Genomic DNA, 25,360 nt, shown 5'->3' on the forward strand with positions numbered 1-25,360 from the left:
ATTTTTATCAATTCTGATTCACGTAAATTCAATTAAAAGTTAGAGGCAATAGGTTTCGTATCTACATAACAATTCATTTGATTGAAGCAAATTGCTATTCTCCTTTAAGACAACAAAAATCTGTGTAGACGTACAGCATCGCCTCTGCATGAGGCACAGCTGAAGAACGCGTCTTTGTTTAACGGCTCTCTTGTGTTTGTCTTCCATTTATGCAGTTATAATGAGCGCCCGAGGCCCTCTAGCTGAGACGTTGCTCCAGATGGAGTAATTTCGCGGGACCCTGTGCACTTTCTTAAATAAACAATGAGCGTACTTCGACGTACTCATTGTTGTTCCTACACGTATATACCCTTTGCATCGTATCAGTTTGAAATCGAGAATGTTTTCTTTAAAAATAATCTTGACGTACTCTTACGCTATTTAACTGGCATACACTAAAATTAAATTAAAGGTTTGATTGAGACCTGAAATATGATTTGTTGAAAATTAAACAAAACGAATAAATCAATAGCTTGCCTTTGGATTCCAAGGTTCTAAATTTATCGACGATTTATTAAAAATACATTCTGTATTGAAATTGGAAATTAATATCTCTTTTTCAACAGTTTATTGCGTAAAGATCGGAAAAATATCTAGCTGTATACGACCAGTACCCGGGTCGAAGCATTTCTTTACCCTCGTGACCCCGTTAGTGTTGCCATCTACAACAAAATGGCGGTGTGTCAATGTCAATGCGCGCGTTAATTGCGCGCTATTCACGGACATAAAAAGGTCGTTTACACGACAAAGTCAAGGTTGTCTAACATGACCTTAATTAATAGTGCACGCGAAGAGAGTGGCCACTTACTTTAACGAGACTGGCTTTAGGAAAAGCTTTAAAAGACTTTCTGGTGTATGATATGAATTACATAAATATTTTTACCCTTTAATAGAACGGTATTGCCAATCATTAATGGCCAGTAATCGTTGAACAATTTTAATTATTATTTTTTACTTAAATTATTCTTTTTTAATATTAGTTTTATTAATATATGACTTAGACATTCATAGCATCTACGAGACCAGCTATGAAGTAAAAAAGGCAATTAAAGTTTTACAGTATTACATTAAATTCTAAATGTTCAACATTAAACATAAGTTTTGAGTTCATTGTGAATTTCCTTTAAATTAATTCACTCAAAGCAAACAGTTAACATTTCGTTACGTAGCAATGAGATTAACTTCAGCACCCGTCTGCAGCAGACTTCGCCCTTTGTCCTCCCCTTCCCTCCCGTGTCTGACGTTGCCTTGTGACGGAACGCGCAATCCCAAGCTCTTTTGCAATGTTATTCAGTTATGATTATGTATTCAGATACATTTGTTAATTAGCGTTGCAACGACTTAAACTTTTGCTATAGAATAACTACCGGATCTAAAGTAAGTTAACTTCTCTATTATTGGAAGATTTAGTGTCATTTTTTTTAATTATCCGTTGATGATCCGTTAAAACTTTACGTTACAGTAAACGTAAAGTTTCAAGATGTTCTATGTTTGTGTGATTAATATTAATTTGCAAGGCGGCGAATTTGAATTTCCATTACAAGGGAACTTGCTGAAAAAAAACACGGAATGAATGCGGGCTTACACTTTTGTAAACACCTCTCAGCGCTATACATGCACGAGGGGTATAAAAGCAAATACGTTTCAGTCCAATTTTTTTTATTTTTAAAACCAGTACTAAATTGTCGCTTGTTTAATCGAAAAAAAAAATCATATGTACAGTTTATGTATATTTTTTTACAAATTTATAAATAATACACAAACATTGGTAGCGTCGTAAAAGATAAAGTTTTATGATCCGAAGTTTTCATTTCGTTGAGTGCACCACATGGATATATGTACATATATAACTTCGCGTCTACATCATTAAACGATTAACTCCAATGCATTAGACTCAAAGTGAATCCAACATGAACATTAAACCTTTGATGGAAAATCATGCGAATTAATTAATAAAACGGGGCAGCGAACGCGATGAGCGACTAATTATCCATATTAGTATGAGATTCAGTACTTAGTTAATGCATCTATATCGGACTGAGTGCCGCCACGGGGCCGTTCACTTAGATGCGAAGTCCATTAGCTCGGCCGCTGGTCACTTAGCAGCTTAATTGAAAGCAACTTAACAGGACAAATGTCTTGAGATCATCAAATTAGTTGTACTTCGAAATTAACTCTGAGAATAACAAGAACAAAAGGATTGGGGAATGTGCTTTGTAATAAATCATTCAAAAATCTATTAGCGAATAAACATATTTATTTATTCTCGATTTTTCACTAAGATGGCGATTTTTTTCATTTTAATTGATCTTTCAATACTAGTTTAGATAAATACTAGTTTTCAAACATAACAAATCAATGTCTACTCTGAATTTATGATACATTTGTGAAAGATCCTCTTTCAGTTATTTTCCGTCATCGTTTTGAAAGCTCCTGCAAGTTGTATGAGGCAGCAAAGGATTGCTACGTTATTTATTCACGACACTTTGTTACAACGAGCTTTGGTTTCAATACAACATCGTTTGATGTATCTGGAATACAGGAATCCCAGGAATGAGATAGGTAGATACTCAATGGACATTTAAACCGACTGAAAGGTAGACTACTTTATTGGTCAATTCAACGTTCTAATATGTGAGTAGTTATAAAACAATGTTTTGAACCTAGGATCTAAAAGTCTTATTATTAATGAGCCATGTGATACAGTGATGTCCTCGCGCCGCCACATCATCTATCAAGCGGCCACAGCGCTGCAACAGCTGCACGTCGAGCGCTGCAGCGCTAACTGTCACCGGTTACTGACAAATTGCATTTAATACAATGTTACAATTATAAGTAATAAAATAATTATTTGTTCGCGATTGTACATCATTGTGGACGTAATTCAGTTAATGTTTAGAGCAACATTTCGACTTTAAAATTATTGTTTTATCCTCCGATCATCAGTCTTCGACGTCAGCGTTCTCATGAACTTAAAAAATATGAATTTGTAATTAGGTTGAGCCAACAACATCTATTGGTTGAATGTTCCGCTCGACCGATGAAATACCACGACCACACAGAAGACAGGTGTGAAGTGGAAGCAATTCCGCGTACAGTCTGATTATTGTGCATGCATTATTCAAACCATGATTGCTTTAATTTCTCAATAGCTCTCCAAGAGAATGTTACAATTTTAATAAGTAATTTCAAGTAAAGGTTAAATATACGTTATTCGTCGGCGAAAAAAAGGTTCAGTGAAATTTTCGCTGTGTGTCGGCGGCAGACGTAGGTCGTTCTCGTGTTATTGTATTCAAATTGACTTCTCAAAGCGTCGCCGGCGAAATTCTAACCCTTTGTTCTTTATTGCTTTGGATTCTTTAAAATTCACAATTTGTAGTTTTTAAGCAGAAATGTTAAACGTTTAGAAATACATTTCTGCTAAAAACTAAAAGAGAATATTTAAGATTATTTATTCAGATGTTAGAATATTACAAATATTACATTAATATTACAATTATTATATTTACATAGAAATAGGTTATGATGTGTAAACAATCTTTTATTCAATAATCTAGAAGATAAAATTAAATTTCAATGGATATAATTCAAGACATTTATATGCCGCCGCACGCTCACTCTGTTTGTATTTACACTCACTATAATTATTTGTGGTAACGACATTTATTTAAAAGCCAAGTTATTTTCATTTTATTTAAACAATTGAATATTGTATAATTTTTACATAAATTTTCGCTTCTTTAATATTGTAATAAATACTAACTAAATTTTTGTTATTTCATTTCAATATATATGTATATCTCGAGAAAATGAAATATGTTTTCAATTTTCTTATTTTCGCATGCATCGTCTGAAATGTATATGCAAAACTTGATATCGAATATATAGGTACAAATCAAATTACATTTCCCAGTAGAGTGATAAATATTTAGAGAGAGCCGACGTTCTAGAACATACTGTGGCCTCTCCCGAGGGAGTGATGTGAGCTACAAGTCTGCTACGGGCTACGAGACTGCTACGAACTACGGAACAGCTCGCACTAGTGATGTGTCTGGAGAGGTGTACAATATTGATTTTATCAATCGATAATTAGACTATCCTAAGTATTTACACTAAAGTGTTTTCTTGGAATACACATTAAGACATTCTTGTATGTATTTTTTTTACCAAACAATATATGTATGTTTTTTAAAAGTAAGAAGTTCATTTTCACGATGCTCTTTGTTATAGCAAACGCGCATAGTATAAAACATTGATATGATATTAAAAAGTACTAGATGTAAATAAAAATTGTAGGCGTGTTATCCTCCCCCCCTCCTCCTCCTCTTCGGGACAGGGCCGGAACTATCTTTACATTCCTGTCACGCAGTCAGAGGCCCGGACGCGTCTGGGAACCCTAACAGAAACAACTAGTGAAAATAATGATGCACATTTTAATCAATGAAATTCTTTCCTAAGAAAAAAAGGTGCTTTTGTTTATGTTACCTAACACTAATGTTTATGTTACATCAGCGTGTTTATGTTTAATTTACAATAAACAAGTCCCTTGACTAAAATTACAACATTCCGAAGAGAACTTTTGTCATATAAAATTTATATTTAATATACTCAGTATCACAACTTGCTCGTAAAATGTTACATTTTAAAATAACGATAGTCGACAGTATTTCAAGAGTCATAAACGATGCTGGTAAACAAATTAACTACAAACGCTTTATGATTTTCATTAAAAAAATAGTAGTTGTTCGTGATGACAGAGGGTGGGGGGCGCGGTGGCGGCGATGCACTCGCGCCCGATTTGCATTTAAATTATTGTGTCATTTTGTTCAACGATACTTCGCGAGTGATGTTTCTCTCATCTGCAAAGATAAAAACAGAATCAGTGGGCATAGCAAGAATATTTGTGACAATCGCCATCGTATCGTTATAGACAAAATTCGTGTTATCATTTTCGGAACGCCTCGATTGGGCGTAAAGTACACCAAAAATTTCATACTAATTTTGACAGTCGATTGTCAATTTGGCGATTTGACGAATTGGCGATTGACAAATACTCGTCCTAGGCCAACTGCTTTCATTAAAAAGCATTATACAATAAATATCAAACACCAACAAGCTCAAAACAAACCCAGTGATATCTTGATTCAATAAAAAGTAACTCGTAGTAAATAACATCTTGGGTTTTATGATTTTTTTCTTCATTGATTATAATTTATCCTAACTACTTTATTTTGGTGATTGATATAATGTGTGTGGCATAAATATAATTTCTTTTTCTACCGCGTTAGCTAAAATATATTTAGTTTAAACAGTAAATAAAATCATTTATCGAATATTTTTAACCGTTCTCTTTGCCTGAACCCGTCTTTATTGTAACTTTTCCGATGAGATTTGTTTCGGGTCACTGCGTTTCAATTTAGAGCAGATTTAGTTAGCACAAACCCTTTTCACTTTAAATGATTCGACAACGAAAACGTTAATCCTATAAAACGAAATTGACATTTTTTATAAACTCGTTCCAATATTTAGTAGTTCTGTCCCCAAATAATTGACATAACTTTTAAAATTATAGTTTATGCTGGAGTTATATCAGATAAATTAACAACAAGATAATGGTTCAAATAAGAAAACAACAGCTGCGGTGACTCGACTCGACAAATAATTGAACTAGACGCCCCCTGGCGGACAAGGTAATAAAAGAACGTTAAGAGAACTACAACTCCGGAGCCGCATCGTTAGACTTGAACTCGAACAGTGCAAACATTGAAAGTATTACAACAAGATGCTACATTCGGTAAGAAAATTATTAAATTTTAATTTAACTTACTTGAACTTTTTGTACTATAAGGAGTAACTGGATAGAGAGGAACTACTTCCCCAGTTCAGCCACCCTTAATGGTACAGCTGTTGACTAGCTCTAGATATTATTGAAACGATCCGATAAAATTGTAATGTAAAAAATATTTCTCAGGAAGAAAAATAAAGACATTAAAGTTTCAAATTACAAAGTAAATAATTATCCTCTCGGTAAATTAGAAACTCGTGTCGAGTTTTTCAAAAGAAATGTGAGCAATTATCTAACTGCGTTTGTTTTGTGTTCCAGAAGAAAGAGGGTAGAGGCGGGGCAGGGAGGTGAGGTCTTTAATTTGTCCACTCGCTGTCTCTTCTTACATTTCCGACACTTACTACTTATCTTCTTTATATATTTTTTAACTGAAAAATGTGTAGTTTACTATAAAAAGCAATACGAAATTTTGTAATCTTTTATAGTAATATGGAAAAATAATAAATGTTATATCGATATAAAATAGAGTTTCAATAACCAACACCACTTAGCACTCGTGGCCACCTCATTAGAGGAACAAGGTCAGTTTGCAGTCGACTTAGAATTTAATGCGGTACAAAACTACATTCATTAAAAGTTCTCACAATGATGAATTTAAAAGTACGCAAATAAACACAGTAAAATATATCAGAACTAGCCATTATAATTTCAATAGTTCTGTAAATTTTTACCCTAAACCCTGCTTTATATTTGTAACAAACTAGCTTTTTCCCGCGATTCCGTCAGCGTGAAATAACTTTCAGACTATGTTGAACATCTGTGCCAAATTTCATCAAGATCCGTTCAGCAGTTACAGAGATACCTTCAAACATACATCCATCCATCTAAACTTTCGCATTTATAATATTAGTAAGATAAACATAATTTTCATTTCAAAATAAATAATATTTGTCTCCCATATGATGCGCCCGATAATTAGCTTCAGTCGCATAAAACTTTTGTCTGTTTTTTAATCCGTCACTGGGAGTGTTTTAAAACTTTTAATAAGCATTCTCTTACGTGGTTAATAATACGAATTTAACTTTAATATTACATTCTACCTGTTTTAAAATAACGTTCATATTATATTCGTATACCAATGCACGCATAAAACCAAATCGTTTAGCATTGGATACAGTTTGTATAGTAGCTATTATACATAGATTTAGACACCCAATTACCGTTACATTTCAATGGACGTCAACGCACCTGCGACTTGATTTATTGTCGCAGGTCCGATTTAATACACGCATACAATTTATTTTAATAATACAAACTTATTTTATCCTGATTTCAGGATTCTAATATATTTTTATAATCCTCACTGTAATATACTTATCAATAATAAACCATTTAAATAACTAAATAAAACAAAACACTGATGTTTAATACAATTTATTGTTCAATTTGATACAGAGTTACATTGGGTTAGCTGTAAGCCCTCGTGTACAATTTAATGTGGACGAGATTATTTGAAGTACGCGAAATACGTACAGACAATATTGAATGTACAGTGCGGCAAATAGATAGATACTCGTAGATACCTAAAAGGTCATAGGTTTTGAAGTTATAGACGCGGTATGCAGGTAAATTTAATCGTCACTAATCTATAAAGCAAATAAACGACTTCGAAGAAAATTATAAGAATAGTATGACAGGACAGGACAATACAAAAATGAAAATATATACATAATATGCATATAAGTAACAATTTTTTTTATAAGTTTGCCCCATTTTTTTTTCCTTTACAATGCTTCACATTTACTATGCTCTACAATATTTCATACGATTTAATAAATACTCCAAAATAAGCGTTTCGTCGCTTTAATTCTATTAGAGATGATAGTAAGTCAGTGAGTGCAGAGGGCGCGGCTCTCGCTCGCAGTAACCATGGGGTCAAGTACCTGTCGCTGGTGGTAATGAGGGACTGAGGGACCACATTCTGCCCTCCCCCTCTCCCTTCCTCACCCTCGTTACGTTTTAAACCTCAATAAAACGTTAGACGGAAAATATAATTGCAGTTTACGACGAAGTTTTGTTATTTTTGTTTGGATATTAACTATGTTGTAATATTATTATGTTTTTTGTTAGATATTATATAAAATGAAATTGTTATATTTACACTCTTTATTTACTTAAAAATAATATTGAATGATTACGATACTAGACAATAAAAGTAGAGCAAAATCAACCATATTTTTTATTTATTTTATTGAACATATTTCTATGACTTATTTACTTACTGGGTTCTAATTTTCTCAATAAACAATAAATATAAGAAATTGACGGATGCTGTTGTACATATATATACTACATTACGTCAATGTATTCAGTTATTAAATTCTGGGGAAATTCTAAAATTAAAAATAACTCGCTGGTCGCATCTAACATTTCCCACGGGCGAGATAAGCTGCGGACATATGACTGACCCACATCCTAAATTGAACTGGCGATATCGTATGAGATTATGTTACGCTAGATTAAAATATTCTAATAAGAATTATATATTTACGATACACGGTTAATATAACTTTGCTGTCGGTTTTTCATTTTAAATCGCAGTAGAAAAAAGTATTTTGTATAAAAATAACCAGTCCAGTAGCGCAGTCAACGCTGATCAAACCTGTAATTTTACGATTGACGAGGACACAGCAAAGCTTTTACCTATAAATTTTCATTAAGTCTGAGAAGTACAATAAATAATACTCTGGCACTTCGTTATTTTGGAAGAGGAATATATTTTTACCGACATTGCCAGTCGATGACCTAGACTAGATCTAAGGGTGGGGTAGGTATATATTTTTATTTCAAAGGTAATTTTATTAGCTAGGCACTGAAAGAAACTGAAATTTTTCACTTATGTGGATCTATAGTTACTGTAAATATGTTAGTATTTCGCAGTGGCATGTATTGGAGATTTATGGATGTAAATACGTAAAAAAAAGTACGAACATTAAAGGGAAGTTATGTTGATTGTTGAGGGTCGGGAACGGGATAAATATTTATGATTGCGCTTTGTTTTGGCACGTTATCTCCGCCAACACGCGTGTACCGCCCTCCGCCCACAGCCCGCGACCTTCAGCTCAGTCCTTAAGGTATGCCACTTGTATCGCCTTTGTGGTGTGGTATTTTTAAGATAACATACTTAATCTTACTAATATTATAATGCGAAAGTTTAGATGGATGGATGGATGTTTGAAGGTATCTCCTGAACGGCTCAACGGTTCGCACTGAAATTTGGTATAGATGTAGAACGTAGTCTGGAAGGATACATAGGCTACTATTTTAGTTTTTTTTTAATTCCGTGCGGACGGAGTTTAGAGCGACAGCTTGTAATATGATAAATGTAAATTTTTGGATCACGAGAATACTCGAATCCTTCATCCGTACCCATGACCGCCAGATTGTTAATCCGTATCCTTAATAATTAAGCTATTCACTAGTTAACAATAAAGCTCATGACATACAGAGAGCTGTAGTTATCAGATAATTAAGTATGCGCGCGACTGCACCTCATCTCACGAGCGAGAGAACGACAAAGCACTCTGCAGTCCCCGCTTGTATTAAATGAGAATGTAACATCGCTACGAGATTCTGAACGTCATTACCTTACCTGTTGCAGCACATTACACGCGCGGGTAAATATTTATCCAATTATGAAATATGTATCTAGAACCGTTTACGTCTTTCCTAAATAGAAATTTAAATCGAAACATTAGCCTCATGTTACATACTCTTTTTTTACGCATAACCAAAACAAATAAAAACATGTTAATCCTTTTATTTTCTTAATAAATATGTAAGTATGTATTTTTAAACATAAAAGTATATAAAACTAGATATACGAGTATATAGTTTAAAACAGATCAGTCAGTATTTCAGAAAGTGAAATGTTTCAACTTAAAGTACTTATTAAGGTATTGTTCATTTATTTATTACTAGTATCCCGCGATTGCGTCTGCGCGGAATTGAAAAAAAACTGAATAAGTACTATATGTGTTCTTCCAGACTATGCCAAATTTCATTGAGTTCCCTTGAGCCGTTCTGGAGATACATTCAAACATCCATTCATCTAAACATTCGCATTTATAATATTAGTAAGATATATTGTTCTATTCTATGTACATATACATATCTATATTAAATATTTCATGTTACATTTTTGCGTTTCCTAAATGTGCGAAATTTCAGTTCACGCGGCGCTATTTAAATGCAAATGTGTTTCAACCACAAACAAGCCTTGTTTCAGCGTTCGCAATGTCAGCTCTAATACTTCATAATTACACTTCGTTATATTTTGTCATTGTTTTTATAAATACACTACATATATATATACATTTTTTACTTGCTAAATGTTCGGTTTTTTTTTCTTAAGAATAAACGTAAAATTATGTACCTAAATTTTCTAACAGACATTATTTTCATTGTTGAATATTAATCAAAACAATTGTTAATTCAACAGAAAATTAAAAAAAAAGGTAAACGCCTGTTAAGTTTATCAAAACTTTGCTGTCTTTAAACAACTTTGCAGCAAATTCGAATAGAAACATAAGAACAACATTTTGTCTTAAAACTTGGATGAAACAAGACTAAGTTAAAACTTTTTGGGACATAAAAAATTAGGTTGATTAAAACACTTTATTATGACATAGTTTAATTTATTTACATAATTATCTCGATCATTACACATCGCCACTAACATAATATATCACTGTAAATTGGCGATGAACTGCGACCTTTATCTCGCAACTCACTAAGACGGTTTCTGAGACTAAAATATCCGTTTAAAAAACTTTGTCTTTATTTTATATAAGATTTTTTTAGCCTCAGAAACACACAGTAAATAAAATAAAAAATTTAAACCCAATTATTTAAATATGCATATAATTTGTATTTAACATTTGGAGACTAGCTGAAGACAATATTAGAAGATTTAGACAAATTATATAACAAAAATCTACAGATTCATAATTATTTATAAGTTTAAGAGTAAAATTATATAGATACAGTCATATTTTTATTAAATAAAATATTCTAGACATATTCATTTAAGTTTATGGATTCTGTCCATCCCATTTATTTTAATACATTTTATAGTGTACAATTTTTTTTAATTAAAAATATTAAAAATACAATTAAGTGTTATTAATTGACCTTCATCTGGATCAAATGAGATTTATATTTTCATGTAAGTAAAAACATTTTTAAGATAACTTTAAATTAATCAATTCATAATAAATTTTTATAAAGTACGTATTTGCCAAATCATTGCGTATTTGGCAAAGTAACATATAAAAGAAACTATCTCACATGAAATATAGTTATCAACTAGTTCAGGAGACAAAGACCTACTAAATTTAAAAAAAAAATGTGTTTTCGCGAACAAAGTTTTTTTTTATACTTGTAACAGTAAAAATATTGAATAAATAAATAAATTCAATCAAAAAAACGTAAGTAAATGTGATATTGCACGAGAATGAAGTTAGTTGTAACTGACGTAAGCCATCTTCAAGTTCTCTCTCTCTCTCTCTCTCTGTCGCACTTGTACATTTCACGTATACATCTGTCTCGCTCGCACCGCACAAGTAGCTCACTTCAGTTACGTCAAAATAATATCCAATTATTTAAATAAATATTTAATAATTAAAAATTCATAAAGATAATTATTTTAGTTTAAGTGACGTATAATTTTTTGCCATATGTTAAGAGAAGCTATTTACAAATTAACATATGTTGTTGTATATAATGTTTATATGTGAGTTTGTCACAACTCTTTGCTTTTGATTTAGATTTGAAATATATTATGTAAATCAGACAAACATAAAGAAAATATTATATATTATATGTAGGATTTTAATAATAAAATAGAGTGGCAAGTGATAGCTACAAGCTTTTAAGTTGTTTGAATTCATGCTTAAAATGTATCATATAGTTATATTATATATTGACAGCAGCACCACTCTTCAGTAATTCTTTTTCTAATAAGCACTTTTAATTACAAGTATTTACTGTTTCATTTTTGTTGGCCAAGAACTCCCCAAAACTGACGACATACATTTAATATCTAAAGTTGACATATTATTATTGGAAATACTCAACATTTTAGACAAAGATATGAGCAGTGCAGGCGGGGGCGTGTCAGGGGGTGTGTCAGGGGGCGGGGCGCGGTGTGTTGTGGGCGGGGCTACCTCTGCTGCGCTCGCAGCGCCACCAGCTCGTCCAGCTGCGCCTTGTACAGCTGCGTGACGTCCTGCAGGTCCAGGCGCAGCTCCGCCAGCTGCTCCTCCTTCTCCCCGTACATCTGCAGCAGCGCGTCGTACTGCTCCTGCAGGCTCTGCAACACATATCACATATAGTATGTCACCGGTGGGGACATCACAGAGAGAGGAGTGTCGGGTGCTGCGGTACCTGGTGGTCCTGCAGCTGGGCGTGCAGGTCCGCCAGCTGGTTGCGCAGTGCGGTGCGCTCGGTGCGCAGCGCGGCCAGCGTGCCCGCCATCGCCCGCGCCGACCCCTCGCGCCGCGACACCGCCGCCAGCGCGTCCTCCACACCCAGCGCAGACACGACCCCCGCACCCCCCGCACCCACCACACCCCCCGCACCCACCACAGACACGGGCGACGAGCGCCCGCCCTCCTCCTACAAACAAATGTCAATTATCATTTTGTTACAAATATATTCGAGATATAAGAGGAAGAGAGAAATATAGGACAGACCGTAGGCCAGAGCGAGGCGGAGAGTGTGTCTGAGGCCAGCGAGTGCGGCGGAGATACGTCCCCGCGCGACGCCTGCTCCTGTATAACACATATTTAAATGTACAGTAGTATTACTTCATCTAAATATTTGTTTTCTTCTGTAACACCTCGGTAAGTCTGCGGCCATTACCTGCAGGATCTCACTGCGCTTGCGCTCGGTGTCAAGCTGGAGGCGCGCGGCCTGAAGCTGCGTCTCCAGCTGCTGCAGCTTCTCCTGCAGCGCCGCCGAGCTGGCCTCGCACTCCGCACGCACGCGCTCCAGCTCCTCCGACTTGCTGCAAACGCGACATCACCACATTCACTGTATTGTTGCGAACAAGAGGAGCTTGTAGTGAAATAGATTGTCGACTCAAACTTCAATACGTACTCCGCGAGGTCCAGCTCTGCGCGTCGCTGAGCCTGCAGCGCGCGCTGGCAGTGCTCGGACAGCTCCAGCTGCTGCGCGCGCGCCGCCTCCACCTGCTCCTCTGCGGCCGCCAGCTGCGCGCGCAGACCCGCCGCCTCCTCGCGCGCCAGCCGCTCCCGCTCGCCCGCCTTCGCCGCGCTCGTCTGCGCCTCCTCTGTACCACACACACAGTGTACACCAGCTCCACAGGCAGCGGGGGCACGAGATGTACACAAGTGATACGTTACCTAGCACCCTCTGCCTCGCCGCGGCCGCCGCGCTGTGTGCCCGCTCCCGCTCCAGTGCCGAGCGCTGCAGCGCGGCCAGCTGCGCCAGCAGCGCCCCCGCCCCCGCCCCCGCCCCGCACTGCTCGCACTCGCCGCGCGCCGCGCCGCCCGCCGCGCCGCCCGCCGCCGCCGCCTCGCGCGCCTCCGCCGCCTCGCGCCGCAGCGCCTCCTCGCGCGCCCTCCAGCTCTGCTCCTCTGCAACACGCGCACGTCACTACGACACGTCACTGCACGAGGCCCGCACGAGACGCACGTGGGACGTACCCTTGGTGCGGTCGAGACGCAGCTGGTGCAGCTGGGCGCGCAGCGAGTCGGCGTCGTGCTGCGCGCGCTGGCACTGGTCGTGCGCGTGTTGCGCGGCGACGCGGGCGCGCTTCGCCTCCGCGGCCGCGCGGCGCAGCTCGGCCAGCTCGCGCCGCGCGCCCTCCAGCGAGGTGCGCGCGCTATCCAACTTCTCCAGCGTGTCCTCCAGCGCACTCCTAGTCTGCGACACGTAAATCAAGTACTGAGTTATTAAATAGACTTAAAATAGGAAAATAAAACATAACAGCTTGAACATTTTTGTAGCAGAAGTAAAAAGTGAAAGAAGGTAATTAGCTTTGCGCTACGCTTGATGATAGTTAAATAAATATAAATTATACAGAAATACGTATCCAACAATTTCCTGGCACTGTGCAGAAATCAGTACCTAATGCGGAGCGTGTGACCTCGCACTTTGCTGACTGACCATCATTCATTTATTCATTAACATCTAATTTACAATATTATCTAACAACTTTATGCGAGAGTCGTCGTTGCATAAAAATGTCAAAGAGATAACAGAGTTGTAACAATTTTTATGAATGTTTTGTGATTTTATAATCAATGTCTAAAAAGAAGATTTATTTTAAACTAGCGACCCGCCCCGGCTTCGCACGGGTGCAATGCAAAATATACCTACTACAGAATAAATGCACAATTTATTTAAGGTACTTAAATGGATAAGGATTAATGCTGTATTGTTTAAAATCACTTCGTAAAAGAATAAAAATGGTTATGCTGGGTTATCCCTAAGAGATAGACATATACCATCGCGGACTTTTTTGTTGAACTTTTTAAGGTGAACAATACTGTAGTACATTATTTTGGTCTATCTCGTAGGGTTCAGCCAGCGTTTGCAATATAAGCGCAAAAAAACGTGCTTATTTACGACATCACATTAGAAAACTTTAAATTTATCAGTGTTTCTCTACTATATTATGCATTTATTATACATACAAACCTTCCTTAAGAATCACTCTATCTATTAAAAAAAACCGCGTCAAAATCCGTTGCGTAGTTTTAAAGATCTAAGCATACATACGGACATACAGCGAAAGCGACTTTGTTTTATACTATGTATTGATAAGTAATTTTATACTATCAATTGTTTTATTCTACCAAAATACTCATTGAATTTTACGTAACAAAAATTGGATATAGTTTACAAGATGGAATTTCGTCGCATCTGCCACGGCCTCCGTGGCGCAATTGGCTAGCGCGTTCGGCTGTTAACCGAAAGGTTGGTGGTTCGAGCCCACCCGGGGGCGATACTTTTTTTTTATAAATATATATCAAAAGAAAACAACAGGAGAAAACACATAATTTTTCAACCGGACTATGTCACTCATTTACTGATGACTTAAAACAATAACCCTTACTTCTCACCATTTATACTTAGCCTAAGATAATAAAATAATTCAAAAACGAATTAATAAATTTACCCGATGATGAATAGTTCGCGTAATGGTTTTACCAATAAAATTAAGAAATATATTAAGTCAACCGTTACAAGAAGCAAAAGAATTAAAACATTATATTCAGCTAGTTAAATATTACTAACGCAAGGCATATTTCATTATAAAACATTTGTACAACAATATTTTACAATCGTACAAGTGAAGGTCGCGACCAATTTGATGTTCAATTTATTATTTATCAATCGACATTCGAGGTCGTACCAATATGTGATATATTAAGTCAAAAGACATTTAAAACTTTGAATATTTTCCGAACAAAGAGTCAAAGGCACATAACAATAACGGTAGTTGTTAACAACACACAAAGATAACAAAAGCATTACTAACGTTTGGAATATGGCCGCATATTGCACAGGCCATGCCTAAACATTTACGTTTTTAGAAATTTCCAGGGCGTGTGTGATAAATACTATCTCATGACAATCTCACCTTTGTTATATTATAAGGTGTCAAACGAGCAAGCGGCTACTTATTTTTAAAACTTGCTAGATACAAGAAGACGACTGTTATCAAAATAAAACGCAGTTAAAACATTGGTTTACATGATTTGATTTTATGACATTAAGTTACGAGTTTTTGCCTAAAATATAACCAAAAATGATAAAATATTTTATTTTACGCTTTGTAATAATCGTACATAAAATGTCGCAAGTTACAAATAAGTATCTCTAGATGAAGATATAGCAAGGACATCTTATAATCATATTTCGTCGCATCTGTCACGGCCTCCGTGGCGCAATTGGCTAGCGCGTTCGGCTGTTAACCGAAAGGTTGGTGGTTCGAGCCCACCCGGGGGCGCGATCTCTTTTTTTATTAAAACAATTTCGAATTACATATATTTTAAATTTTCCCAATAATAAGAAAAACATCTCTTAATGTACAACAAGCTGTAATACTTACAGAATAGTGTTTGTTATTTATTAGACATGTGTATTGTTTAATAAAATAATAATATATAAACTATCGATAGTGCAGTTGATTTGTTTGAACATTACAGTCACAGAGATAATGAAATAGCTGACGAAAGTTTAAATTCCAAATTATAACTGGATTTATTAGACGAACTGTCGAACAATTTTACTAAACATTTCATCTGTATGCTCTTAGACAACCTCATTGTACTCACCTCAATGAGCTCGGTCTCCATTTTCTTGTTCGCGTTGGTGAGCCGGTACACCGCTTCGATCTGGCTCACCTCCAGCTCCTCCTTGGCGGCCGCCGCCCGTTTCGAACGGTCCAGCTCCGACGATAGCTCCGAAATCTTGTCCCTGAACACAACATTCACATCGCTCAGCTAAGCCAACCATACTTTTACTCTCATCCCTTTCTCGTGTACCTGACGATTTTCACAACCATAGCTTCTAACGACAATACTGGAGACTTCTTTACCATATCAAAAAACGAAGTCTGAGATATTTTATGATAATGAAGCTGTCACTGACCTCAAGCCCTTGATGACCTGTTCATTGTCCTTGTCCTTGGCGCGCAATTTCTTGATGATGTTGGAATGATGCAGCTGCTGGCGCGACAGCTGCTCGCCTTCCTCCTGCAGCTGCGCTATCACCTCGTCCCGCTCCTTGATTCCCTCCTCCAGCTCAGAGGTACCCTTGCGCGTCGCCTCCGTCTTCAGCTTGTCCAACTCCTTACGTAGTTGGTCCTACAAGGTCCAAAGAACACACATATACATTATTGGTGAAATAAGGAGCCAATGATGCCTTTGAATCATGGCATTTGGACTTGGAATCTAAGTCTGAATAATACATAAAACATATGAGTATAAAAATAGTAGTAATTATTTTCTACCTGAGATGTGTGGTGATGTTAAAATATGATTGATTTGCCAGGAGTTTGTTTACAAATATAAAGATATTTTACAGTAAAAGGTAAAAAATTACCACATCCTGTGTGCACATGATAACAGCAAAGAAAAATTAAAGGCAATATGATACAAAGGCATCATCATATACAATGAGTAAAGAGCCGGCTATGTTTACAACAAATGTGCATTAACTACAATTAACTTAATCTATTAACAATTTCTTATAAACTTTATCTTATCAAAAAGATTCACAAAAGAATTATATAGTAACTAATTTGCGGCAAGACATTACCAAAGTATTTACTAAATTTTTATTAATTTCTCATCTCCTATATAAAAAAATGTCATCATTAAATTTGCTGAGAAAATGTATTAGTACTGTGACTACAAGGTATTTTAACTTAATAATATAATTGGCAGAGTAATAAATATTATGAGTATTAAAAATATAGAATTTTAATAATAATTATAGTGCTTTTATTTTACCTTTTCTCTAATAGCCTGCTGAAATTTTTTTTCTAATGCCGACATCCTTTGTGTATAATCTTCTGTGATTACATTGATGTCGCCTGCATCATGCTTTGCCAGCAGCGACTCCATCTGACTCTTCAAATTGCTGTTGCTTTCAATAAGCTCAGCATTACTTCGACTTACTTCCATTAGCCTGCTCTCTCTTGCATCTAAAATCTCTGCCATTTCACATAGTCTCCGCATCAGACGATCATTTTCTGAGCCTTGGCTCTCATCACTTGTGTTGCTTTGAACAGATGCTTCCGACAATTCTCTGTTGTGACCACGTATTTTTGTGGCTAGAGATTTTCCCAATACTAAATCCACCAGATTTGGAGATGTTGTGCCATCAAACTTGCCTTGCTTAATGTTGTATTTTCCTGGACTATTCCTACAAAAGTTGTGACCATTATCACCGTTTGGGCTTGGTATTATTTCAATGTCGGATGACGTGGCTGTCTCCACTTCATCTCCGGACGTGTGCCCCGATGTACGGTCAGATCCAATTTTGACTAAATCACTTTTGCTGTCTGAACTGATGGGAGATGTCCGTTCTTTGATGCTCTCTTTTTGTGACGAATCGCTGCTGCCTGGAACACTGGACTGTTGCTTCTCAATATTAACAAAGGTTGAACTTTCTGATCTTAGTAAATCTGTGCTAACATTCACATTGTAAAATGATGAGGAATCACTTAATTTTTCCATAAGGGCATCCTCATGGTCTACTTCTTTGTTGTGGTCTTCTGTGGCTTCTAGAATTATGCTATCATTGTCAGCATTTAATGTCCTGTCGGACCAGGATCCGTCATTAGATGAGTTCTCACTGATTTGCATCTTTTGAGACAATATTGGGTGCTCCAAGTGGATTGGTTCTTTGTCTGCAACTTTTTTATGTATATCATTTTTAAGTTTGGGGAAAGGGCTGATGGGTTTTTCATCTGTGTCCAGGACAGTAGGGGCAGTACATTCTGAGATGGAATTGTATGACATAGTATCTTCATCATCATCAGCAACCAAGCTCACACTGTCAGCTGTCTCTGCTCTCTCTGTGGCTTCACCGAGCGGTGTTGATTTTTTATCTGATATGTCACCTGGTGAAACATTCGAAGAGGTACTACTGTTTTTATCACTTGCATAGCTATCAAAGCCGAGGCATTCTATAGAACTAGGGCTAATGAGACTATCCGGCAGTATTTCAACTGACTCTGATGTTTGTTTTTGGCCTGCGCTGCTACTATTTGAAATTGTGTGCACAGAAACTTCAGAATCAGGAGTAGTTTTTAAGCTGTGAGATAACACCTCCACAGAGTCGGAGCTATTTCTACTTGAAACAAGGGAGAGTCTGTGAGATAACGAAGAGTTACGTCTGTTATCAAATTTAGAAATTAAATCATCTTTCTTTGTGTCCAAGCAATCTGCACCATCGGACATTACTAGCTGACTTCTGGAAAACAGATCATCCTGGCTGCCATATTTACTGTCAGCAATCACAGTCATAGATTTAGCTTTAGGTGGTCGAACAATGGCAGATTCACTTTCGGATGCTTTTTGTTGTTGTTGCTCAAAAAAGGAACCTGCAAAAGATCCCCACAAGCTTTGAGAGTTCGACTTAGAAGGGCTCTCGGTGACCACCGGCTGCTCCTTTATCGGATCTTTTGAGCTTTCGGCACTAACGGTTAGCCCCCATGAAGCAAAGAAATCGGAGCTGTCTTTTTGAGGAGTATTGCCGCTACTCAACGATTTCGTCGGCTTAATGGGAACGGGTTCATCGTCATGCTCCTCGCTGCTTTCATCAGTAATATCTAAGGCTTTATCGATGGTTTTCTGGGCCTCTTTGAGAGCAGTTTTAGCTAAACTTGTCAATCCTGAAGTATCGAACCAATTCATCTTGATTACACATTAGACACAACGATATAAACAAATATATCCATATAGCGTAATCATAACATTTCAGAATCACTGAATGTTGTTGGAAACGTAACACAACATACACTTCAGCACAATTAAATGACGTTTACATTTTACATTCCATTTTGTGTTCTATGCAATTTATCAGGTTTCTGCACTTGCCAAACACTGACACATTAAACAGATGAAGAATAACTACTGTTCAAATCAATATGATTCTATAAATTAGTATGCCTTATTATTTCATTTTGGTTTATAAAATTATTAAGCAGGGACCATTTTATCTGTAATTTTACGACGAAGTCTGACGTTTGATGGTCACAAAAAAGGACGTCATTTGACCTGAATGCGCAGAAGGAGTTGTAACTATATTTTGACAAGCCCCACACAGCTCCAGTGGCGCAATTGGTTAGCGCACGGTACTTATAAGACAGTGTACGTGTGAGTAATGCCGGGGTTGTGAGTTCGAGCCTCACCTGGAGCATAGTTTTTGTGAAGAAAATAATTTTTTTTTAAAAAATAATTAGAGTTATTTGTTCACATCAACAAGGATTACAACTTTTTCAAGTATTAACTAATTCATCTACCAGAGTCCCATCCTTAATATAATCTTTAACTTTGATCATCATAGTTGCATTTAATTTGTTTTCTTCTTATAAAAATAAAAAAACAGTCGAATTGATAACCTCCTTCTTTTTGAAATCGGCTAAAAAGTATAAGTGATCGAAATATGAAAGGGCAACATCAATCAGAAGATCCTAATATAATGGAAAAAAATAAATAAAAGACAATTAATTTTATCAAACGCAAGAAATATTTCGTTACTTAAATTATAAAAAGAAAACAGTAGAGACTATAATTATAACTAAGTATTATTTTATATTTGATATGATGCATTGCATTTTGAAAACTAAATTATTCATAAATATAATCAAGGAATGTTTACGATAAAGTTTTAAAAATATCAATAGAAATATTTAAGTATAGAACAGTTTTTAAGTTTTTTTTTTGTAACTGTCTCTTGATCGTTCATTTTAATGAATATATCAACACTGAGTTAAATTCGAAGTTTATTCACTAGCGACAAAAGTTCCATAACAAAAGCCCAGAATTTTATTAGGCACAGGGTTTTTTTTTTATTAAATTTATTTGTAATGTAACTTTACAAACGTACTATTAGTACTTTTAAGGAAATAAAATCATATTTTTTAAATAATAATATTAAGAAATCAAAAACAAGCAATTACAACAAAAGTATAGTAACATTGTGTTGCAAAATGTCACTACAGAGCAGTCCACTGCCTGGGCCTGTATTAAATTGGTATTACTAAAGTTTTCAATTAAAAACAACTTAATTGATAACATGCTGACCAAACAGTGCAATAAGAAAAACACTTGCCTTGTTGCACTGCTTTATAAAATTGCCTAAAACAATGACTATTAATAGATAACTTTATTTTGACTATAATAGACATAATTGATAGAGAACATTTGTTGAGTTAGATTAGACGACGCCGGTGTTGGCGGTGGTGGGGGGCGCAGGCTGGGAGAACATGAAGGAGGTGGCGTTCTGCAGCAGCTGCTGCTTTAAGAAGTCCTTGGTGGCCGTCTGCAAGTTCTCCTTGGCACCAAAGTTGCACTTCACGTATCCATACAGGTTGGAGCCGGTCAGGGTCAGCGCTATTAGCACCAACAACTGAAATTATTACAGTTTTACAGTATTTATAATTATCATGAACATCTATAAAATAAAATAAAAATGGTTGTTTTTTATCAATTCTTTCACCATTAAATGCCCACCATACTTTCTTTATTAAATAGAATTTAAAAAAAATCTTGTAACAAATATAGCCCATGTTACTTTTAAATTGGTCCAGTAGTTTTTTTGTTACTCACAAAAAGAAATCATTCCACTTTATAATAGTTGTATAAGATAGGGAGAGGACAGAGTCTTCTCACACATAACTAAACTGTAATAGTGCAAGAAGTTCCTATTTCAAGTTTGTCTTTGGTGAGGTTATGATATTTCACAAGTAAAGTAAAGCTATTTCACAAATGTTGCTGTTACGTAATATATCAATAAAATACCTATCAAATATTAGTACAAAAAATACATACCATCCATTTAAACTTAAGTCCAAAGAGACAGATAAGGAAGAAGCCGGACCAGATCAAGGGGCAGAGGATGAGACCCAGCCAAAATAAACGGCTCTCATTGCGATTCACTCGGTTCTAGAAATTTATTAAATAATGCAAAATTAATATTTTACAATTTACTATTGTATAAAATATGTAAGAACAACGAATAACTAATTGGAAATGCTAACGTAAGTAACCAGAACCTGCTATATTTTAAAAAATATAGATTGAATCTATCATAATACATATAAATAAATCAATGTAAAATTAATCTGAAGTGATAACATATAGTATCTTAGAAGATAACAATCAGTTGTTGACTAATATATGTGTGAGACATCCTTTAATATATTCATTACATGTAAACTGTACCTGCCGTGATTCAAAGACCCAATGTGATTTGCCATCATCATCCACATAGTTCCACCATCTCAGCCCAACTAAGAGACGACCTGACAAAAAAAATTAATTCACATTAGCCTACTTTCCTTATCAAAAATGTGATTCTTTGAATAAAAGACTGATTGTGTTTACAACAAAATTCAATTATGATTGTGTGATTATAAATAATATAATGTTTACTTTATTACATATAAGTGTAAAACATTAAATTCTTACCACTAATATTTTTGACAGTCCAAAAATCAGCTGACAACAGTAATATCACCAGTACAAAGCTTGCAATGAACGAGTCGGAGAACCAGCCGCACAGTATATACACCACTATCGCTGAGCTTCTGAATACGAGGTGGAAGAATACTATGTAGGGATGTCTGAAACATTAGTAATAAAACATCAACAAATAATAAAGTACATTGGCAAATTAAAAACTTATTAAGAGTATCTGACAGATTTTTTAAGATCTCACATAAAGTTAAGTTATAAGATCCTAATTAAGCATTAATTTTCACTATTTGTTCAAGACTTTACAAAAAACATATGTTTTTTGTAAAGTCTTGAACAAACAACTTACATCTTCTTTGTGAAATGTTAAAATTTATGACTAAACAATCTATCACATATTGATACATGATGTATTAAAACTTACACAAATTGCTTGTTGGCATTGTCTTCTTCCCCAAAGGCGATGGTGTCGTCGTCCAGCAGCGGCACCTGGGGCACACCTGGCTGTAATCGCGTGGTAACACATCTACATCAGCGGAAGCCGTGCAAAGCTAGTGTTTATCCTAGTCTTTTTAAAAATGTATGCCATGCTAATGATATTTCATGACTCCGTGACAAAATAGGTTAATGCAGTTAAAGATAACGAGTTTATAACTAATGATGCAAAAAAATCACAGCAATTAATTTATGAATTATTGGGTAATTCTTACATTATAAAAACTCTAATCGGAGAACACTAAAAGGGTAGTATAGGTTCAAAAATATTACTTACGGTAGCAGAATTCATCTTTTAAGAATTCGTTTTTTTATCCGTCTGTTATTTTCTCATCAATTTACTTTAAATATGATTAATATTATCTTAAGTGATTGTAAATAATAGCCATTGACAGTTTGACAGCACAGCAATCAGCAATAGACAAAAGAAAACAATTTGATAGCTCTTGTTAATTTTACAGTTTCATTTCGTCCAAAGTTTTATTTCTATTCCAGACAAGTAATAATTTTTCAGCAGAAATTGTTTTGTTTTGTGTTTGAAAGTATATTATTCATAGGTTGTTAATAAACATGTCAGAATCTAGAAAAAAGTGCATAATCAGACGTAGTATCGAAAAGTATTAACACAAGAACAATGTAACATTTATTGCATTTAGAATTTAAAAGCAATGATTATCGATTACAGATATTTTCATTATGAATTGGAAAATATAATTTGTAGGTATGCAGAGAATCATTTCTGTTGTTTTGAAATTGCTTTAGATCACAGAATCGATTTCTGTTCAGTTTCGAATACTTTCAGAACAATTGCATCAACCATTATTTAATATCATTGTGCAGGAACATGTAGTTAAGAAAAAATATTGTGTATGATTATATTTCCATCACCTAATAGGAACTTAAAATATTTTCGACGATTTCTCTTTGGAAATGTCGACATTATTTATTTTGCATTTTTGTGAAAAGTTATCGATACAAACGAAATCGATTTCATTAGGATCTGCGAGAACTGTCAAAATTTTGCAGGAAGGCACATGCAACGCTGTTTACAAGTAGGTACTCTCGACGACCTTCTGTTTGTCGATTTTAGAGCGTTGTATTTTCCTAAACCGCTGTTAGTTTTTGTTTTTCGTACAATGTGTCCAGCCGGCGCGGGTGTCGCGTTACGCGTGTGCTCGTGATCATATATTAAATTTAGTGAGTGACAAGTGCGATTTGCGTAATAAATTTGGTAGTCATGGGTGCTAAAGCGAGTACCGCGAACGGAGGGCAGAGTCCGCGCGCGAGGACATTCTCTACAAGCTCCAGTTCGGACGTGGTATCCGGGGGCGCCGGCTTTAGCTTGCTCCGCGCGATTCCCGGTATCCAGGTGTCGAGCGACCGCCAGCGGGCTAGGTCACTCTCCTCAGTGCCGGACTTGCACGACTCCCATGAAGCCATCGCCATTCCCGCTAACTCACAGAGTTACGAGGCTTCCGCGGCCGCCAGTCCCGACACAGACTCCAGTTCCAACGAGGAAGCCAGCCCCGGCCCTGGCACCTCGCTTTCACTCGGCAGAGTTTACGCCACACACTCCTTGCCTTCGCATATCTGGTCCATAAACGGTAAGTCTTATTCTACCGATCTTAGTTACATCTTTCATATCCTTAAAGTAATTTCTGGTTTTTAGTTCAAAATGAAACCCATATTACATTTAAAAAAAATGTGGGAAAGTTTTAACTTATATATCAAAACGCCATGAATTTGGAAGGAAAACAATGTGTGAAATAAATTATTTATAATAGGATTCTAATAAGACTTTATGTAATATTGTGTGTCAAAAGTATTCATTTTGTGTGCTGATGAATTGACTTTCAAACTGAGTCTGACATAATGTTATCACATTCTTATGTAATGTACTGTTACAATGAGAACAATTTGGATAGTTTCCAAGACAAAACAAAACCCTTGTTTACTTCAACCTAATCTATTAATTTCTGTCATTTAAATGTAATTCCCTGAGAGAGTTCTTTCCTGTGCAATATTATTGTAGTAATCCTTGTGCAATATTAGTAGATTGCTCTTACTTAATTTTAATATTATTATGTATTTATAAATATTAAAAGACTTTTATAAAAATGTGAAATTATAATTGTCATAGTAGTTTTTCCTGTGTATCTAAATAGCCTTAATTGATTGGAAAGACATATCTATATATTTGCATTCTACTGAAGTGTTAAAGCAACTGCTAAAGCTTCTTTGTTTCTTAAATTTATTAATATTGCTTCTTAAGAATTTGGTTAATAAGAAATAAAATTTTTAAAACACTGATGTAATATTAGATTACAAGTAAAGTACAAACATTCTCTCATCTTCTAATCTCACAATATTTCTATTACTAGTGGCTCACAACTGTATCATATGTCATATGTCATGCTTGATAGAGTAATTTTAGTAAAAACAAAGTAGTGCTTTGACTTTGCTTGATAACTAGTGATATATGATATTTTTTTACTAATAAAATTTAAGTCGGTTTATAGAAATTCATTTTTTTATTTAAGTAAATAAAGGATTGGCACAATTCAGAATATAAAATAAGATTATTGTTATATGTCATAGACATATTTATCTCTCTTGTCTTATTCATCTTACTGTACCAACAATTCGACAATTCAATTAATAAAAATTGAAAATGTACATTGGGCAAACTATAAGAGAAAATTATGTTAAATTAATATTTTCTAATGAATATAAAGCTGTAAATATAACTGCTTAAGTTGGCTATGAATATTGTTTTAAGTTCATCTTTTTCATATCC

At 35.6% G+C, this 25,360-nt stretch overlaps 3 protein-coding genes and 3 non-coding genes across 7 annotated transcripts in view; 4 read left to right on the forward strand and 2 right to left on the reverse strand.

Annotated features, from left to right (window-relative positions):
* Positions 1-11,881: 11,881 nt before the first annotated feature.
* LOC106720705 (TATA element modulatory factor) lies at positions 11,882-19,436 on the reverse strand. The gene is made up of 10 exons (XM_045680367.1): positions 17,374-19,436; positions 16,511-16,725; positions 16,195-16,336; positions 13,555-13,774; positions 13,252-13,485; positions 12,986-13,178; positions 12,749-12,893; positions 12,580-12,657; positions 12,272-12,502; positions 11,882-12,197 (listed from the first exon to the last, which is right to left on the reverse strand). Exons 1-10 carry the CDS (start codon positions 19,282-19,284, stop codon positions 12,048-12,050), a joined length of 3,519 nt encoding a protein of 1,172 aa, XP_045536323.1. The 5' UTR covers positions 19,285-19,436; the 3' UTR covers positions 11,882-12,047.
* Trnan-guu lies at positions 14,785-14,858 on the forward strand. Its single transcript has one exon. It is a non-coding gene; the product is annotated as a tRNA-Asn (tRNA).
* Trnan-guu lies at positions 15,793-15,866 on the forward strand. The gene has a single exon. It is a non-coding gene; the product is annotated as a tRNA-Asn (tRNA).
* Positions 19,437-19,695: 259 nt separating the features above from the next.
* Positions 19,696-19,789, forward strand: Trnai-uau. The gene is made up of 2 exons: positions 19,696-19,733; positions 19,754-19,789. It is a non-coding gene; the product is annotated as a tRNA-Ile (tRNA).
* Positions 19,790-20,717: 928 nt separating this feature from the next.
* LOC106720802 (uncharacterized Golgi apparatus membrane protein-like protein CG5021) lies at positions 20,718-22,971 on the reverse strand. 2 transcript variants are annotated; one of them, XM_014515601.2, is made up of 6 exons: positions 22,841-22,971; positions 22,493-22,557; positions 22,063-22,217; positions 21,817-21,896; positions 21,424-21,537; positions 20,718-21,001 (listed from the first exon to the last, which is right to left on the reverse strand). In XM_014515601.2, the coding sequence occupies exons 1-6, from the start codon at positions 22,853-22,855 to the stop codon at positions 20,810-20,812; spliced, it is 621 nt and encodes a 206-aa protein (XP_014371087.1). In that variant the 5' UTR covers positions 22,856-22,971; the 3' UTR covers positions 20,718-20,809. The 2 variants fall into 2 exon arrangements, with proteins under 2 accessions (XP_014371087.1, XP_014371079.1); XM_014515593.2 differs by having other exon boundaries at positions 22,493-22,572.
* Positions 22,972-23,590: 619 nt separating this feature from the next.
* Positions 23,591-25,360, forward strand: part of LOC106720874 (E3 ubiquitin-protein ligase ZNRF1) — a 67,336-nt gene continuing 65,566 nt past the window's right edge. Inside the window, exon 1 of the mRNA XM_014515676.2 lies at positions 23,591-24,167. Coding sequence (XP_014371162.1) covers positions 23,801-24,167 — 367 coding nt within the window. The 5' untranslated portion in view covers positions 23,591-23,800. The remainder of the gene's footprint in view (positions 24,168-25,360) is intronic.

This window comes from Papilio machaon, chromosome 12 (assembly GCF_912999745.1).
Source record: "Papilio machaon chromosome 12, ilPapMach1.1, whole genome shotgun sequence".
In the NCBI taxonomy this organism is placed as follows: Eukaryota; Metazoa; Arthropoda; class Insecta; order Lepidoptera; family Papilionidae; genus Papilio; species Papilio machaon.

Excerpts from the sequence above, each read along its gene's own strand:
- LOC106720705 (XM_045680367.1), bottom strand. The coding sequence starts at position 19,284 with ATGAATTGGTTCGATACTTCAGGATTGACAAGTTTAGCTAAAACTGCT. Across the intron at positions 16,726-17,373 it reads AGCAGGCTATTAGAGAAAAG|GACCAACTACGTAAGGAGTT; the intron begins GTAAAATAAAAG and ends TGGACCTTGTAG. Across the intron at positions 13,775-16,194 it reads TGGAGACCGAGCTCATTGAG|ACTAGGAGTGCGCTGGAGGA; the intron begins GTGAGTACAATG and ends TACGTGTCGCAG.
- LOC106720802 (XM_014515593.2), bottom strand. Across the intron at positions 22,218-22,492 it reads AATGCCAACAAGCAATTTGT|ACATCCCTACATAGTATTCT; the intron begins GTAAGTTTTAAT and ends CTAATGTTTCAG. Across the intron at positions 21,002-21,423 it reads GACTTAAGTTTAAATGGATG|TTGTTGGTGCTAATAGCGCT; the intron begins GTATGTATTTTT and ends TAATAATTTCAG.